This window comes from Sinocyclocheilus rhinocerous, unplaced genomic scaffold (assembly GCF_001515625.1).
Source record: "Sinocyclocheilus rhinocerous isolate Xijiao unplaced genomic scaffold, SAMN03320098_v1.1 scaffold591, whole genome shotgun sequence".
Lineage (NCBI taxonomy): Eukaryota > Metazoa > Chordata > Actinopteri > Cypriniformes > Cyprinidae > Sinocyclocheilus > Sinocyclocheilus rhinocerous.
In genome coordinates this window covers 930,999-950,674 of record NW_015641476.1, presented here as the reverse complement: position 1 = coordinate 950,674, position 19,676 = coordinate 930,999, and the positions used below count along the sequence as shown (strand labels likewise).

The following is a 19,676-nucleotide window of genomic DNA, read 5'->3' as shown; positions in this document are numbered from 1 at the left end:
AAAGCAGACTGAGGCCATCAGGTACATCCTGCCCCGGCGTGCAGCTGCTGCTGTCGCCGAGGGCGGCCCCCTGCCACCGCCCCGCTCCCGTGGACTCCAGCAAAGCTGCGCCGTGGAGCCGGTCGCAGGACAGCCGCCCTCGGCAGCTGGATGCAATAATCGCATGCCAATGTGCATTGGCTCGTTTAGTTTACACTCGAAGTAGATTAGTCTCTCTAAGCGAGATCCCAATTCGTCGGTCATCCGACGTGACGTCTCCGTTCCCTCTTTCGGAACGAGGGTTACCATACGTAACCGAGACATTTTGTGTTTTCTACAATGATGTACAGTATTTCTTAATGGTCGAACGATATTGTTTTTTTGACAGCTGATGCTGATATCTTAGAAAGCAGGGTGGCTGATGGCCGATATACAGTATATATATATTGGGGAAAGCAGGGTGATTTGCTGTGGGGAAGTTGAGCCACCCTTTGTTACTAGGCAACCTTAAAGAAAATTGGTGATGCGACCACAAATATATGAAGAGTTAACCATTTTACTCACTCTGTGATGGAGAGAGGCCTATGGAATAAATGGTAACTATACATTTAAGTAAAAAAAAAACAGTTTTTTCCCGTTCAAAGTGATTTTTTTTAATGTTCAAGGACTCATGCTTCTTGTGTCTGAACAATTGCAGACAAATAAAAAAATATCACATATGTGTTTGTGTTTTAGAAAGTTATAATATAAGGCTGTACTGTTAGCATGATGTTAGCTCTAAACTGCTGGATGTGAAAAATACCAAATATCGGCCAATATATTGGCCTTGGCTATATATCGTCGACCACTAGTATTCCTCACTTCAGGAGATTGCCTTAAATGAGCTGTATAAAGAACAGAGGTGAGATCTCACATGCCACGTTAATATGTTTAAATGTTTTATAATGCTTATGCATCTAAGCAGTCCAACCACACTTGTCTTCTGGCTTTTGTCAGCTAAGTGCTAAAATGTCTAACTAAAATTATTTTACTTTTATAATGGGAAATAAAGCTCTCAATTTGGACTCATAAATACAGCCTGATCCCAATAAGACCTAAGATTGTGTGTGTGTGTGTGTGTGTGTGTGTGTGTGTGTAATAGGAGAATAAATAGCAATGTTTCAGGTTCTTATATAAACTACCGAGCCAAAATTAAAGGCATCGGATGAGAGCCGGAGTGGTGGGTGTAGTCTTAGGTAGGAGAAGATGCTGGTGGTCTGATTGACCTGTAGTTTGAGGTTCTGGGTATCTCTGTTTAGGAGTTACGGGGGAGGGCAGAGGTGGTGCAGAGGGCCGCATGTGAGTCATCCAGGGACCCTGTGAAAACTGTGGGAGCGTGGAAAGAACAGAGGAGAGGAAAGGAAGACCGGAGTGATGAAGTGATGCAGTTTTGAGAAAGGAGATGAAGTGATGAAGTTCTGGATGCTGCGTTTAGACATTCAGAGGAGAATCAATGTGGTGTCCTCAATACTGGCCCTGACCCCTCCACATGAGGTACACTTTTTATGCAATGAAGCGGCATTTTATTCTGTTTACCCACTTCAAGGGCCTTGTCCCTAAGCAACACAGCCCTCTATCCATCTCGAAGGTCTTCATTTTAAATACCTGTATACTCCACAAACTATACTCACCTTTTTCAACCTTGAACCATTCGTTCTTTGAAAAAATTTATTCTGTAATATCCTTGCTCATTAATGTGTCCTGACAGTGCATTGTTGATCCTCATCTGATCATGGAGAACTAGTCTGTGTTAGTCTGCAGTGCACCAAGACCTGCAAGAGCAAAAGGGAGGGATGAATGTGAGGCAGGAAGCTCAGTAACAGACAAATGTTCAATAAAAAAGTAAACAAGTAAAACTTTAAAAGAAACACTCATCATATTTGATTAAGGTATGTATTGTGACCAGAAATCTATTGTACTGAAATGGTTTTGTTTCTGCTTTAGTAAAGAAGCAACTATCTATATCATCCAAACTTATTCAATGGAAATTTTCCAAGACATGGAAAATACATTAAAAGTGCATTTTTAAATTCTTGAAAAACCTTAAGAACCCGATCTGAAGAAAAGGTGTCTCAAATTGCAGTAAATATTAAGCAGACTGGCAGGGATGAGAGATGCAGTTGTGTGTAATCAGCTTTTTCTTGAAGTAAAGCAAACCCAAGACCACAACAGACAAACACAGAGGCAGCCTGTTTGCATTCATTTCCTGTCTGATATGAGGGGATCAATTGTCAGGTATATACGGTCATATCCCACTACTGACTAACAAGCAAATAAGTTAGATTCTTATTGTTGCTGGCAGTAATCCAGGGCCCCGAATGAATGAATGAATGAATGAATGAACTTCATTTCTTGTTGAATCAAAACAGCAACTTAGACTTGTGAGTTTAGAGGAAACAACGTCTGTTAATAGGCTACTAACCAGAAAATAAGTTTCTGTGAGAAAGGGGTCTGTCCACTGATCTTTTGAACTTATTCTCCCTTTCTTTCCTCCCAGCTCGTTTACTGTGCGTCTCCGTGTTGCCTAAGCATACTGTTTACTGTTGCTCTGAGTTATAAATACAGTAGCGTTTCGTGTCTTTTACAACTCTCCGGCTCGAACGAATCTTGTGGCTCATATGTGGGTAAATACCACCTATTACTCATGTCACTTTCCAGCACATTTGTAGGACACATCCAAGCATATAGCGCCTCGTCACTGCATAACAATTAGATGTCTGAGTGTTCGCGCTCTGATGGAATTTTACTGATAACAGACAACGGTCGTACTTGGATTTCGTGACTTCCATTTCATTCTTCTATGTCAAGATAAAGGCGTACGGGGGAAAATAACGTTGTAATTTCTTTAAGTTGACAGCGTGCCTCAAGACTGACGAGGATTCAGCTTTTTTCTTTTCCTATAGTACAAGCATAACGAAGCTCAAAATTGTATTGCACAGATGTAAGTATGGTACTTAAAACCATGTTTTTCCTCTGTTTGGCTTTCAATAGCACAGCTTTGTAGCAGCAGCAACAAGTCTCCCGAGAACTTAGTCCTACTTGGCAGAAAATAATATTGTGAAATGTGATCTTACCTGACTTATCCCTCAGCTGAGAACACAGCCAGATTGAAAAATGTCTTAAACTGTACTGGCTTCGCGTAATGTTGGCATATCACGCGCAATGCACGCACAGACACGCGAAAAAAAAAGTGCACATTGCTATCTTGGATGCGCAACTTTTCTTATGGTCATTCATTTTCACTCAGCGTCTCGGGGTTGTAGTTACTACCTAAACTTGACCGCCTTCGCTTCTTTCAGTCACGTAAGAGCACTAATGGCTTTTCTCTTGAGCGAGGGCACTGCGTAAATCTGTATAGGGGTTTTGGGTAAATCGCGACTGATTGCTATTTGTCCTGTCGGCACAGTCGCCAAGGTGTTAGAGAGTTTAAGCACGCGGATATTGCAAAGGGTTATTAGATTCATAAGTCACCCAAGTGGTGGGCGATCTTCTGAGCACGGCAGAAGTTCTCATATGATGACTTCAAACAAGACACATTACCTACCAGCATCTGTTGGAGTGTGTGGATATTAAGACACTTCTATCTCCAGGACAGCATAGGAGAACATGGTAAGTAGCATGGAAATACACTAAAAGGAATAATTACTCCAAAAGGCATGGCTTGTGTTTACACTGTAGGGTTGGTATCAAAAGAACAGATTTTTGATGTACTATATATACGAGTGCTCTCGTGCTTATGGACCCTAACGCTGAAGGCTACTTACACGAGGGTTCAGGTTTGCTAACACGAATGTAAAACTTGTAATGCTGTTTTTTTTTTCTGTGAATCGGAACTAGAGAACAAAATCTGGGCAAACCAAACGCAGGCACATACACAGCCGTAGAATATACAATATAATTGGGTTTTTGCCTTTGTTGCGCTGTGTGCCAATCGGCGCTTTGATGCCTGTTGGGCTTTTAGTCTTTATACTGAAAATCATTTTTACAAGTGCTCTCTCTGTAATTGAAAAAGCAACATGTGTAGATATGTCCATCTGCCCTGCAGGACAAAAGCAGAGCACCAAGACACTATTACTGTGTGATTTGGGGACATGGGTTTCAAGCCTTTTGGGGGGACTCCTCTTTAGAGGGTTATGAGCAACTTTGCAGATAAGTGATTCTTTTGTTAAGAAAACGACCGGCCAACATGTGATCAAATATTAACAGGACGGGCTTGCCAAGGATATATTCACGTGACAAGGCGTGGGGAAGCAATAGAGTAAAGCAATATCAAGTGGCACTTAACGAAAGTATAGATTTTTGCCTCTAAGTAACCTTAGCTGTGCTATGATTTCAGCACTTTGGACAGAGGCACCGGAGTCGTTGAAGGCTGCGGACTAACACGGAGTGAGTGGACATCGCCTTTTGTGTTTTGCAGTTCTTTTGCCAAAGCTAGGGAATTGGTTCACTTTTTCCTTCTTTTTTTCGCTTTCGGAGGGAGACCGGTGAAAAAAAAAAAAAAAAACGCGAGGAAAAGAACCAGTCAATAGTGGGGCTGCTTTGCGCTTGGAGTTTTGTCGCCACTTAGAGCATGTGAAAGTTGAAATGGTAGAGCTGCTGTAGTGTACGCGTACTTTGCAAGCTCCTCTTGGTGCACAGCGTTAACTTTGGGAAATGCAAGTGTTGGTCTTGGAGATCTAACCACTGATAGTGGTTGTCAGCTCTTAAAAAGGTAAGACCTGTTTGTTTTATTCTCCACTTTACTAGCAGTCCTTCTTGGACAGATGTTTTACTTCTACATAGTGAAATGGCACCTCTTTACGCATTTTAACTTTGATTAGTGATTACAGATGGAGAAATGTTATGCTGTGAGGTATAGCTTTGGGTAGTGATGTAGAGAGAAGGCACTGAGTCATGAGGGAAATGTTAAACTTACGTTATCATTTTACATTTTACCTTTACTTTACTCGTATGGTTTTACACTGACTAAAGCCGAAAACCAAATGGTGACAAAGTTGTTTCAATTAACAGCCACAGTTCTGTCACGAAATCATTGAAAAGGAATAATGTATTTATTTCTGTATCTCACAGTTCACCCCTATAGAGACGTTCACATTTAGCAGTTATTTTTACATGTTTTGTTATTTATAGCGCAACACAAAAATAAGTAAATAGTGCATGTAAGTGCGTAAACAGCTGACTTTCCGTCCTCATCATAACCAAATGCTTGCGGAATTCTTGTCTTAAATGCGCAATTGTCTAGCACACGCTTTCCTTTGCTTTCTGAATAATGGAGCATGTCTTTAATAAAATACACGACTCAGCACGAGCTACCTCCTACTTATTGTCTTGCTGAAAACGAAAAGAGCCTATCTATCTATCTATCTATCTATCTATCTATCTATATGTCTGTCTGTCTGTCTGTCTGTCTGTCTGTCTATCTATCTATCTGTAGCTGTTATTCTCGTCATCCTTTCTTCTCCGCTATAAATGTTGTTTTCGTTAGCATGGAGGGATAATTTATTCTTTGAATCGATCCTAAAGTGGTGCAACCAGCCCTTATCAATGTAATCGCGTCTGTAGCATCTCCGCACCTCGTCATCGTGGACATATTGTTTGTGTTTTTACTACGGACCGCTTCTCCGTTTCATTCATCCCGAGATTTCCACTCCTCTCCTCCAGCATCACCTGCTCATCTCGCTCCCCAGCGCACAGGTCTGTCTGTGCACACGCCGAACAGTTGGGAACCACTTAGAGCTAAAAGCTTTCGCCACAGATAACATATCTTGTTAAAGTATTTTGAATTGCCTCGCCAAAAATAGCCCGTTGGTCAAAACATTGTGTGTGTGTGTGTGTGTGTGTTTTGTGTGTTCATATATATATTTCCAGTTAAAGTGAATAAGAATTTGGATAGGCGTGGTCAGATTTTGTTCAGACTGGGTTAGATGGAGCCACCGATAAGATTGCCTGATAAGGAAATGGCTGAGAGGGTGTCACGCGTATTGTGGAGAAAGCTGGAGAAAAGCTGTGCAAGACTGAGGCGAAATTAGGACAGTCAGCGTTTTAAAGGAGCCATTCGCTGATGATTTTCTGACTTTTATGCCGACTAAGTTTAGGAATTCGTCTCAGTTTCTGAGAGGGATGAGCGGAGGATATTGGCTACGGTCGGTTTTTTTTTCTTTGTATCCAAGAATCTGATTAAAGGGTGAAGCGACTGAATGACAGACAGATATGAAAGCCCACGGGCGCCTCATCACTGCGTTAATCAAGAGTCTATCAGGCGGGAGACATTCAGTGTGTCATTTAGCTGCTTTTAAATGATCCTTATGACTGTTTCTCTTTGTCCGGCAGCGTTAGCTTCTTTCAGCACTGCTAAATCGGTAATTTCTCTATTAAACATTTTTTCCCTTATCATAATCGTACGAAACATGTTGCCGAGAAAATCTGTTGTTACAAAAACAATGTATCGAACATCTGACTTTAAAGTGACATAAATCAAGTGGGACAGCAGCATATGTTTTTTGGACTAGTCCGAAAATAATAGCAGCTGGTTTTATAACTAGATTTTATTATCGCTGTTTTGTCATTGTAGTCTTCGTAATGCTCTTGTAATTTTCTGGCAAATATTATGAACATTATTGTTGACATGCAACAAAACGGTCACGAGCGACGTTTTTATGAGCAAATATTTCATGCATAATTTCAGCTGTTTTTCAACGAAATAATGCTTGTTTTTGCTTACAAATAATCCAGTGGTGACTGCCTAAATACTTCTGCATCAATATATGAAATATATTTTTTTAGCTTTGTTTAGAGTGAAATGTTACTATTAAACGATTATTTGTTTGTGATTTTATTACACCTCTGACGGCTCAGAGTCATGTTTTCATTTATTAAATGCATATTTTTCATTTATAAACATAAACGTATTTATAATGTAATTTTAGTTCATAAGACAGAGAAGGATAGAGATATGGGTTGGTGGTGTGGGTGTGGGCATGCGGGGGGAGGGGACTGGAGGCGAATGCGGGGAGGATGGGGGGTGCTGGGGGATGGCACGACACACTTTGTATGTACGGAAGGTTTTTTATAGAACTTTCTGCAATATACGTCATCGGATCAGTCCATAAATGGGGTTGTGTTATCTAGCTGAGAATCTCCCTCTCCGCCCCCCTCCCCTCCGCTCTCTGATCGCTGCAGAGTTAAGGGTGGGCGTCAATAACAAATCTGAGCCTGGTGGGTTTCATTTCAGACACCACATAATGCTATTGTGGCATTATATTTTTACAGTTTAATCCGCGTTTTCTTCATCCTCGTTTGACTGACCGCCGCGGATGATAAGGGGATATTTATTTATGAACTAAATATGAAAGTTGTTTTGTTTACGGAGAGCGGCTTTCTTAATTAACTTTCATAGAGATGTACCGACTTATTGCGCCCTGCTTCACTCGCGGGAGGAATTTATTATAGGCCTACTGAATATGCAGAATTCCTTTGGGAAATAAAAGCATGTGCTCGTCACAAGTGCAAAAAAAAAAAAGGTCCGTATTTTTTTTTTTTTTCATTTACCCCCACTTTTATATTTCATTTACCCCCACTTTTTTATATTAGATTATATTTTGCGAACAATAGTCTCTCAATTTTGCGAACAACAATAGTAATCGGCTAACTATAAAAATGCCAATAATCATCATCGCATTAAGATGAATCACAATTTTAATAAATTGTGTAATTTGGTAGGCTAATTTACTACGTGGTGCCAAAATCATTTGAGTCATACTTCCGACGCTTTTAGTTTAATTATTCTGTGTTTATGAGGCTATCTGGACAAGTCTAAAGATATTTCGCCAATTAGCACCTCCGATCGCGGGATATTCTGCGCAAGAAAACCTCAAGAGGTTTGAGGAATTGGGCGCGCGCTCAAGCAGGAGCGTGACTTGCTGCGCTCTAGCGCAAAGCGCTCATTCTGCTTGAGGTCGTGTGATATCTACGCTTTATGGTGTAATTCCTCCATAATCTGCTGGTAAACGACGCTAGATATGTATGTTTTTCTGTAAGATTTTTGATAAGAACTTTGCTATTTAGGGTGTTGTGACCCCATTGTATTTATATTTGCTGTTTCACATTTAGGGTGTTTGTGTGTCTGTGAATGTGTGCATGGGATATATGTTGTTGACCTCCAGCATATATCTGCATCCTAATTCGAACAGTTTGATGGGGTCTGTATGATGAGATTTGCTACTTGTTTGCCACCCACCTGTGTGCTTTACTCAATGATATAAAATAGAGTGGCATTTGCCTCTCTGTATGTGAATAGCTACAGAGCAGCATTAGAGCTGGTGCCTGGCAACTAAGGCTCCGCCAAGGAATCCTCTAACTATTCGCCAACGTCAGTGCTTGGGTATGTATATGCAGGACTTCTCTAACATGTTTGCAATGTGCCTCTGTGGATGTTGGTTATGGCATCCGGACTGTGTTTGTGTTTGAGCATGACTTTGATAGACTTGCTGCTATTTCTAAGGGCTCAAGGTTGTTGAACAACGCAAACTTTTTACCCCCACATTTAAATGTTTAACATTTCTTAGAAGTCATTTAGACTGCAGTTTCTCTCCGACTGCTTTGTAGAACACTGATTTTCATTCTTTGTGAACACTTTTGAGTTCTTAATTTCTCATCTTCATTTGTAACAATGTATAAGAAAATCTGTGCAATTTTGAGCTTACAACCGACAATCAGATCATTTTTAGTGCTATTTCAAATCTGAAGTGGAATATTTCTTTAAAGTGTTTATTTTCACATGCATTCGTTTTTTTATAAGTCCACAGTATATTAATATATCCATATTTGAAATTGATATACAAAAAATGCATTATAACCACAAAAGACAGGTTACAATAGTGCATGACAAGAACTGTCTACCTAATTATGTAAATATACTCACCCTTGACACATAAGGGTTTGTTGGGCAAGCAAAAGGCTAGATTACCAGAGGATGTGTGTACAAAGGGATAAAGTGCAGCAGAGGGTTTATACCCCACGGATACATTACCAGTGGAGCTGGTGTATGCTGCAAGGGATAGATTACAGTTACGTGGATTGTATAGCTCATTGTGTCTATGTGCTAAAGTGGATATCTAAGTGTGTAGTCCTATAATGTAGCTGCTATAAGTCAAGACTTTGAGATTTTTATCTTACACGGCTGGCCACTGTTGGCCACATTAGCCCTTTAGTGATACCAGGGACCTGTTACATCTTGCTATTGGAGAGATGAGCACTGCACAATTCTTCAGTGTACAGAGTGCGTCTCAGATGAGAGATGGTAATGTGAGTTACACAAAGCACTGCCCAGACTCCCTTCCCTAAAGACAGTGAACCAAAGAAACAGAAACAGGCACCCAGGAATGGGCAAACTTAAGTTCCACAAAGTGACTCACTCATTTCAATGCAATGACAAAATGGAAAGACGGGACCCACTTGAGTGAGTGTACATAGTAAAATGTACACTCCACATTACAGACTAAACAACGCTAAATCATCGACGTTAACTGAGTTTTTCTAAGTATACTCTGCATGATTTACATGTTTTATCGTTCATATTTGTGACCCTGGACCACAAAACCATGTCTTAAGTGTAAATTTTTCTAAATTGAGATTTATACATCATCTGAAAGCTGTGTTTTGTTAGGATAGGACAATATTTGGTCGAGATACAACTATTTGAATATCTGGAATCTGAGGGTGCAAAAAAATCAAAATATTGAGAAAATCGCCTTTAAAGTTATCCAAATGAAGTCCTTAGCAATGCATATTACTAATCAAAAATTAAGTTTTGATATATTTACGTTAGGAAATTTACAAAATATCTTCATGGAACATGATCTTTACTTAATATCCTAATGTTTTTTGGCATAAAAGAAAAATCTATAATTTTGACCCATACAATGTATTTTTGGCTATTGCTACAAATATACCCCATCGACTTAAGACTGGTTTTGTGGTCCAGGGTCACATTTTTGTTGACAACTGGCTTGTGTGGGAAATGTTTGTGAAGACTTGGCTACACGCTTAAAAATAAAGATACAAAAAGGGGGTTTTGCAGCAGTGCCAAGAACCGTTTGGGTCCCCCAAAGAACCGTTCATAATAGTTATCGGAAGGAACGAATGTTCTTCTTGGTGTGAAGAACATTTTATATAATCTAAATAACCCTTTTCCACTATAAAGAACATTTTTGTGAAATGGAAAGGTTCCATGGATGTTAAAAGTTATTCCCGGAACCATAGATACCAATAAAGAACCTTTATTTTCTAGCAGTGGCCCAAAGCTCGTTTTTTTTCTCTCTCTCAGTGACTCAAGAAACCATCAACTTTTTTTACAGCTAGTTTTGACACCCTGAAAGTTTTGTTATCTTGCCCTGGAGTAGCGGAAACTATTTCACCATTTCAGGTTTGTAAAGGACACAGATCTCCTCCAACATGTTCAGAGAGATATTCAGTCATTAAGTGTCACAAGGCAACTTCAAAATCGTATTTTTGCCATTGTGTGGAAGACCTGTTCTGTCAGCTCCAGGATGGAATGTGCTACGATGGGTCAAGACAGAACACAAGACAACAGATGGCGAGTTTTTGAGAAAGCTGAGGTGACGTCATTAGCGACCCGACCTATTGGATAGAGACACGGCCATCGCTTCTGACGCCGCTCCGACTCTCTCAACATTCAACACTTTGAGCACGCCAATCCTGATGGTCAAGTTTCAGCAAATGTTTCAGCTCTAATGTCCATACTGTATGTTTTGTCATCATTTTAATGGACCCTAAAGTTTTCACAAAGTTGCAGCAAATGAAAGTCAAGGTCTTCCCACAGTTCATCTCTTGCTGTATTCTCATTAGTCCATATGTCCACTTTGTGGTTATCTTAGTTCTGTCTGTGGTGCTGGTGTCAACTTTGTGCTGTATGTGCAGTTCTGAATGAGATCCATGTTGTTTTTGTGCTCCTAATGAGAAGAAGAGTGATTTATTTATGGATTACCTAGCTGGAACAGCCCTAATGTGCAGTGTGAGAGTGTACATGAGTGTGTGTGTGTGTGTGTGTGTGTGTGTGTGTTACCTTTCTTGGAGTCATGTCGCTCAGTAATTGCTGATGCAACTCTTTGTCATCCAGGGTTTGCCCTCTCCTCCTGTGAACCTATGGGATGAATTATATTCATCTTGGCTTGTCCCTATAGGAGAGAGGAAGGGGCTGTAAGCATGAGTATGTCAAAACAAAAACAAGTGAAGGTGAAAGTATATTTGTAAAAGTATGTGAGTTAAGTAGTGCAAAAATATAGAGGATGAGAAGGAGAGAAAGAAACAAAGATGGAGATGGAAAGAAATAGAGGGAGAGGGAGAGAGAGAGAGAGTGTGTGTGTGTGTGTGTGTGTGTGTGTGTGTGTGTGTGAGGAGGCAGGTGTTAGCATCCACTCCCATGCTGGGAACAGCTAGGTTTGAAACTGCTCCACCTCATTACCTTATACAGAGAATAATCATCATCACTATACACCAAAGTCATCAATATAAATCTTGTATTGGATGAGATCCAAAAGCACTTGGAGCTTTAGTCTTGGTGAACGTATGGGGCTAATGATGTGGTGTATAGCATGGGGTGAAAGAACAAGGAATACTTCTCCTAAACTCCTCCTGGAAGGTCATGTTAAATACGACATAGAATAAATGGTAAAGCTGCAGCCGAAGAGCAAAATTATATCACTGCCTCTATTAGTTTAAACATCTTTGACCATTTATCTTACAAATATCAAACAAACCGCTCCCATTATTGGAGGAATATAACTGACACTGGAAGAACAATGAATAGTATTAAAAGCAATGAACTAACATCTGGCACATAAGCTCCTTTGGCAGACAGAGGGTCTCAAGCTGACAATAGTTTAAAATATCAAATACAGAGAGGGCCAGGGAATAATAGATCCTTGATGTGGTGGGGGCAAGGAGTGAACTCTTTACTTTGAAGATACCTTTGTGGAGTCACAATTGCAAATATCAATTTCAGCAGATGATCTATTGTCTTGCCACAAAAAAGGTGTTTCATTAACCTAACGGCTGTCCATTAGGAAGCTGTTGCAGCCTTTGGTGGCTGCAAAGCCGAAGAATTTAAAGTGGAATGAACTATGGAGATTTAGATGGCAAATGCAATAACTTAAAACCATAAATTATCTTTGAACTGAGAACTGCAAATGTAATAACTTAAAACCATAAATTATTATTTTACCGGTTATACAAAATAAGCTTTGTACATGGAACTAAACAGATTTCAGGTGTAGGCTATATAATTTCCTATGTCTAAATACGAATAGTCAGCGAAAATGAAACCTGGAAAAAAACTGAATGTGCATTAGCTTATGTGATTCCCTTTGGTAAACAAGGGAATCATATTTTATATATACCTTCATTATTAAGGAAAAACTATCAAAAGCCCACACTGACTCAATGGTAATCAACTGAAGGAGCACTTAAGATGCGATGACTTAAAAAAAAACGTCATTCAGGACTCAATATATCCAGGAATTAAAAAGGTTTCTCTCATATGTTGACCTTTCGGCTCACGGTAAACGCCATAATAACATACTTTCCGGTTACTCGTTAGGCATAAGCGTCTCACTAGTTTGGCGCTCGGTCTCGCTCGCGCTGGAGTCACATGTTTCAACGTCACGGCAGTAGCTAGTTACTTACTGTAGTCGCGAGGAATGAAGCCGTCATTTCAAGCTGGAGAGCCTTCTCAATGCGCACTACACAGCGAGCGCTCACCATGCCATCCAACTGCTTCAACCCAACTCCAAAGGATCCGCTCAGTCATGGGAGTCCATTACCTCAACCATGCAATTTCCACCATCAATAATTTAATCTATTTGCTCAAAAGCTGAAGAGACAACTTGCAGCTGCTGCTTGGCGAAGAGCTGGCGAATATCGCCAAACAGTTACGCGGAGGGCTTATCCAAAACATCCCAGATGACACTGTCCTGCTGAATGGTCTCCTTTACGACTGGACAGAAAAGGTTGGTTTTTGCACGGAATAGAGTGATTAGGCTGCTGCAGGTTTTGTATTGACTGTGGCTGAAATGAGAAGGGGAGTTAAGAAAGTAATCAAGTGTTGGATCATGCAGCGGCAACATGAAACGCTATCCTCGCGTTCATTAATAAGATACGGCGTTATTATGTTGATTGAATTTCTGACAGGGGTCAGTAGAAGCAAAAAGTTGTTATGGGTTATTATCCAGCGCTCTTAGCTGTTTGTCCTTGCCGCTTTTATGTGTTCAGCTGTTTAATGTTTAGTTTGATGATATTTGCGGCAATCGGGCATAAAGGACGTGGATATTTTATTGATGTGTAAATGTTTACTTATTAATGGCGTAAAAGTATTACCAAACGGCATATAACAACATATTTACTCACAAGGACAGACTGTTTATACAGTTTAAGCGAAAACTATGTGTACGAACGTTCAGAGAATAAACGCGTTTCGTGAATTCAATTAGACTTGCAGAACATGAAATTTGAGATCATCGTTTAGGTTTACCGTGAAGAGTCTAGCCTTCCCCTGGAACAGATAAACTCCCAGAGCGAAGATAAAGTTTTCAAATTAAAAACTAACAAGTAAATTATAGTTCTGGGCCGCTTTTGGATGCTAACTGGTCAAAACTGCTTAAACTAAATCATGCTGCTAGTTTATTTTCTCAAAGTCGCAATTGACTTTGTTGTAATGCTGTTTAGCATTTATATAGTGACCAGCATGTCATGATATCTATAATATATTAAAGATATGCACACAAATTTGTTTTAGATGAAAAGCATATAGATGTAGGCTGTGGCAAAGAAAACAGGCCTATTCATTCTTATTAATCTGCGTTCTCTCTTATGTTTATATGTCAGAAAGAAAAATAGCCTATGTTTCTAATGGTCTGTTTCTGCTTGCCTTCACTTCAAAATGCGCTTTATGTAGACGAATGCGCCATCTAGTGCAAAAATGTTGTAAAGCCTGTTAACGAGTAAAGGATGGATTGTGTGGATGCTGCTGTTTTAAGACAATCGTCTGTCTCAGACACCACTTTTCTAGTTTAGAAAATCTAACATGATGTTAAGTTTATACTAGCTGTAATGACATAGGCCTATTCCCGCACAATCGCGTCTTGAGAAGTTTTTTGATAGCTGGTACCCGCAGGACGTTTCAAATTCCATAGAAAGTTCCTGGAAAAAAACTCAATCTCTACTAACATATAGAGTGGCAAATCTTAGAAGATATTTCCCTCGCGGGTCCAGTTTGCCAATGCGTTGCCCTTTCTCCTGTTACGAGAAAAGACGAAACTTAGCTATACATAAATTATTACAGCACTTATTTGTCTTTGTCTTCAGTATTGTATAAAGCGCTATAGAAATAAAGGTGACTTGACTTGATTCTGCCTTTCAGCAATAGAGACATAGGCTATTTACATTCCCGAACAAGTGAGCGACTTTTACAATGACTTTCAGTGGGGTCGTCTGTTTTGTAGGAATGTTTAAAGCATTCTGTTTATGATTTGTACATAATTGTAGCCTAAGGATACTTCTCTGGGTGTAATCTGACGAGTTTCGTTTTACGCAACTTGCCACTAGTTCGCCAAACGTCAATTATTTTAAGACTTTTTTAAACGAAGCATTTATTATGATATACTGTGATTATGTTAATCTGTAATGAAGTGACCGCCCGATACTGATCATACTGCGCGTGCGCAGTTTACTATTGTTATGGTTGCCTCCGACATCTGTTCCATTCGTTATTTGACAACAGGTGAAAATACGGCCTCCGACTAACTTAAAATCTAACTTTTATCATTGGTTTTGATTGTAAAAAAAAAAAAAAAATTTATTTATTTAGATTGTAAAAAAAAAAAAAAAAAAAGCCCAATATATATACTTGGGAAAATAAATTTTTAATAAGGCCTAACACCCCCATCACATGAATTACACTTAATCTAAACAGTTTCAGTCTCTCTTCTTTTAGTGTTTTATACTTTTTTGTTTTGTTTTCAGCAGTATACTGATACAAATTTCTGTAATGTTGAGAGTTTGCATCAATTTACCTTTCTCAAAATGCAGTTTCGTTAAAGATCATGACGATTTTTGTGTTAACTAGAGCTATCCTTTCAGCAAATCAAGCATATTTGGGTGTTCATCACTCTGGTTGCTTTTGTACATTGCACCTTTAACATTATTTGTACAGTTTGAGTTAGACAAGTTAGAGGTCTTGAACTCCTTGAACAAGCATCAACTCAACCTCTTGAAAAACCTTGCATTTGAGAACACAGATTTCACCATAGATGAACAGAGAGTGTTCTTTTGCAGTTGTCTTTTGTTGTGTTACCACTAATGCCAGATTGTAACTATTATGGATTCTACATTTTAATGTGTCCTCAAAGTCAGAATAATAATTAACAGCTGAGACACCTGTGTGAGCTTAGGTGATGCACACTACAAAGCAATCTAAAATCTTTTCTCATGCTACAAACATTTTCCCCAACCTTTTTGTTCTTGGGCAACAGAAGGGATTTGGGTGTCAGCATGACTGATGCTGGTATTTCATTCAGAAGCCTCTGCAATATATATATAAATACTTCTCTCATTAGGGAGACGACAGATGTTTGCTAATTGGGATCATCCTGAAACTGGGGCGGTTACTGAGCTATGCTACTCTGTGTGTGCGTAGACCCACGTTAAGGTTGTCTTGATAGTAGGAACGCTGACAATAATCCATCCGTCCTCACTGGCGCGACACATCTGGAGGAATGAAATAAGATAGAATCACTGAATAATCCTCAGGCAGGCACTTTAAATTCCTCTCTATATTCAGCAGAGGTAATTGCTGACAATGTAAGAAGCTTTTTCCATTACGGGGAAAGCTGACAGACTGAAGTATCTTTTCATGCTTGCAGAAGCAGCTTGTACACACATTTTGCGCGCTGCCTGATTTGATTAAGATTGATCTGTCCTCCACAGCTGTATCCTCGGCTCTGGGTTTTTCCATGCTTGTTTTTGAACATTTGAGAGGAGATGCTCCCACCTCATCTCCCTAGCCAAACACACACACACACACACACACACACCCCTCGTGGACTGCGACGTCACTGAGCGAGGGGACTTTGAGCTCATTAAGTAAAGGGCTGTGATATTCTGAATCGAGACTGTGGGACTCCCAACTGGCCTATTTATAGAAAGCACATCTCCATGGCAGTCATCGCTGCGCTAGCAAATCGCAGCCGTGGCCCCAGACACCAATTAAGAATGAAACAAATGCCTTTTAGACAGGGCGTGTCCCTCCATCTCTCCTACCGGCCCGTACTGCCTTCTGCTCTGGGAGCGGATCCTCCCTCTGCCTCTTCCTGAGGCTGCGTGGGGCATCAGGAGGACAGCACACAGAGAACTGGCGAAGCCTTGCTGCGGTGCCGGATATTTTTAAATGCACCCCCTCCACCCCCCTTTCCCCACGCCTACCTCTCCCCTTCTCCTTCTCCTTCGAAAAGTGAGAGTAATGGGTATTTTTTGTTGTTGTGTATGCATGTTCCCCTGTCTGTTCATATGCGCTGGGATGCCGTTGGATGCAATGAATTGCAGTGATTCATAGAGGGACTTCAGAGAGGTAAGAGAAAGCTGCAGAGAGGAAGGGAGAGAGGAGGAATCAAATAGGTTCACGGTTTCCTGGAATTTTCATTTAGTTGCATTGTTTTTGTAGTCAGGAAAATGTCATTGACTAGAACATGGCAGTTTGTGTGTAGGTATGAATGAGTGAATGAATGACTGGCGTCTTTTTCAATTCTTTCTGCCTTTCTTCTTCTCTATGTATCTTTCTCTGATCACTCCATTTCAAATCATTCTCTGCATTTTTACTGTCTTTCCTTATCTCTCTATCTCCTTCAGTTTTTAACTCTCTTAGTGGGAAAGATAATCATCACCCTATTGTGTGGGTACCTTCTTCCAAATTAATTCTGCTCAGCTGATTCCAGAGAAGTTTAGATGTTGTTATATATTTGGGAAGTATATAACTCATGTATAACTCAAATATTCTAAACAGAAATTAATAGTTAAAAAAATAAGAACATTTTATGATTTTAGTAGTAACAATTATATATTATTTTAATAATGTCAAAATGTAAAGTAAAATGAATCCAATATTGAATTACTCATGAAAAACCTTGATGATAGAAGCTGTTCTGTAATTTTTTGGTAGGCTTTGCATGTCACCTATATCTGTTCCGTCTGATACTCACACAAGCAGTTTACACACCTCTAAGGGAACAGAGGAGGCAAGGGAGTAGGAGAGCGAGAAGGAGGAAAGGAAGGGGAAGAGAGAGACGGAGGAGAGTGGGAGCAGTTCTCTCGTGTCCTCTTAATGATACTCCAGGGTCTCTGAATTTAGCCCGCTGTATTTGCTGGTGAGGGAAGGGGGGCACAAACGTGCAGGTGTGTGTGCAGGGACGGAGAAAGCACACAGTGTTAGTTGTGCTCCCATGGGCCGGTAACTAAAAAAAAAAGAAACAAAGAAATAACAAGTTGGCACGTTTTGTTTGTGTCGTACTTTTTTATCACATTATGGAAATGATTTGTGAATTTCATTGGACACAATAACACAAGGCCATTAATAAATGTGTTTAATGTAATGTTTATTGCAGCATGGTGAATGGAAATGGTTGCTTTATGTTGTGTTTTCTCTTCTTCCCTCCCCTTTCCTCACTCCCCCCATCCCTCTCGTCTTTCCTCTTTTGCTGTCTCCAGTTCCAACAGGTTAGAAGAGTGATGACCATCCTGTTCGTTACTATGGTTATTTCATACTTCAGTTGCATGAGAGCTGCGCCCATGAGAGAGATCCCGGGCGTGCAGGGGGGCCACCGGGCCGAGGGGTACCTGGGCAGCCTCACCTCAGGCAGCCGAGGCCACGGGACTCCACAGAGTGGGGGCGGGCTGCCCTCGCTCACGGACACTTTCGAGCAGGTGATTGAGGAGTGGCTTGGGGTGGAAGGAGAAGCGACGCAGCAACTGGACCCCAGGGCCGACCAGGGCCAAGGAGGGGGTGGTCCCGCAGCCATGGCTGACTCAAAGGACGTTGACATGTACGCCTCGCGGGTGATGATCAGCAACCAAGTGCCTTTGGAGCCACCGTTACTCTTTCTCTTGGAGGAATACAAAAACTACCTGGACGCCGCCAACATGTCAATGCGTGTGCGACGGCACTCGGACCCCGCGCGGCGAGGGGAGCTCAGCGTTTGTGACAGTATTAGCCAGTGGGTGACGGCTCTGGACAAAAAGACAGCCATAGACATGTCGGGCCAGACGGTCACCGTCCTGGAGAAGGTCCCCGTGACTAACGGTCAGCTGAAGCAATACTTTTATGAGACCAAATGCAACCCCTTAGGGTACACAAAGGAGGGCTGCCGAGGAATAGACAAGCGGCACTATAACTCACAATGCCGGACAACCCAGTCTTACGTGCGAGCCCTTACCATGGATAGCAAAAGGAAGATCGGCTGGCGGTTTATACGGATAGACACTTCGTGTGTATGCACATTGACCATTAAGAGGGGCAGATAGTGTACACAATGTATAGATTTTATTGAGAGTTCTAAAAAAGAGAGAGAAAAAAGAAAATATCTATTTGTATATATACATAACAGGGTAAATTATTCCGTCAGATGAAAATTTTATGGACTGCATGTAAAAAAGATGAAGTTTATACAGTAAAAGTGATACTACAGTCTATTTATTGAACATATTCATGATCTTGTAAACAATTAAAAAAAGATCTGATCAGTCATTCGCGCCCAGTTCAAATTACTATACCACATTCCTCAAGACATTGTGTTTTTTACGTTGCCAAGATTTTGAGAGATGAGGAGAGGAGGGGGTGAGGAAGAATTACATTCAAGGAAAAAAAAAGAAAAAAAAAAAAACTTGCATGCTGCTTCAATTGTGAATTGAGAAACTGTCCACTTTGGGAAAACAAGGAAACGATTTCCGACCAAAACATTCCGTTTACATTCTCAACCGTAACAGGATTTCCTCCTCTCAGTACTCTGTCTGTTTACTATCCTCAACTTCTCAAGTTAATGTTGGAAATACATACTATGTCAAGGTGCTGTTGTCAAAGCTTTGCTGTTTATTTTTTTATCCACACAAGATGAAAAGATATATATAAAAAATATATAAAATTTATTCATTGACATGTGTTCTGGATTAATATAATTCATTTTGTATGTTGTGAAGTTGTTTGCAATATTAAATTGAAATATTTGAAGAAATAAAATTACTATAGGCAACTGAAAAACAAACCCAATGTCAATAAAGTTTGAGCTCTCCCTTTGCAGGTCTAAATTTGGCACAAGCTTTGGAGAGAACATCTTCTCTCACAACGAACATACATTGGATCCTACATTCAAATGATTTCAAAAGGGATAGAGATCCATTTAAGTACCTCCCATCCTCTCACCATATATATATATATATATATATATATATATCAGTATAATCTAGAGGATCAAAAGCAAGTTTGAAGAATTTTGCAAATGCAAATGAATATCCAGTGTATCCAATGTAGATTCAACTCTCTTCCACAGAAGAACAAACAGTCCAAAGAGTTCTCAGGTAAGACCTATTGTACACTTGCC

The 19,676-nt window shown here is 40.3% G+C and overlaps 1 protein-coding gene across 3 annotated transcripts; it reads left to right on the top strand.

The window, feature by feature from the left end:
• Positions 1 to 3,597: 3,597 nt before the first annotated feature.
• Positions 3,598 to 19,178, top strand: bdnf (brain-derived neurotrophic factor). Of its 3 annotated transcripts, none has more exons than XM_016571672.1 (2): positions 3,598 to 3,627; positions 17,791 to 19,178. In XM_016571672.1, the coding sequence occupies exons 1-2, from the start codon at positions 3,625 to 3,627 to the stop codon at positions 18,601 to 18,603; spliced, it is 816 nt and encodes a 271-aa protein (XP_016427158.1). In that variant the 5' UTR covers positions 3,598 to 3,624; the 3' UTR covers positions 18,604 to 19,178. The 3 variants fall into 3 exon arrangements, with proteins under 3 accessions (XP_016427158.1, XP_016427160.1, XP_016427159.1); XM_016571674.1 differs by lacking the exon at positions 3,598 to 3,627 and adding an exon at positions 4,673 to 4,729; XM_016571673.1 differs by lacking the exon at positions 3,598 to 3,627 and adding an exon at positions 12,977 to 13,043.
• The last annotated feature ends 498 nt before the right edge of the window (positions 19,179 to 19,676 follow it).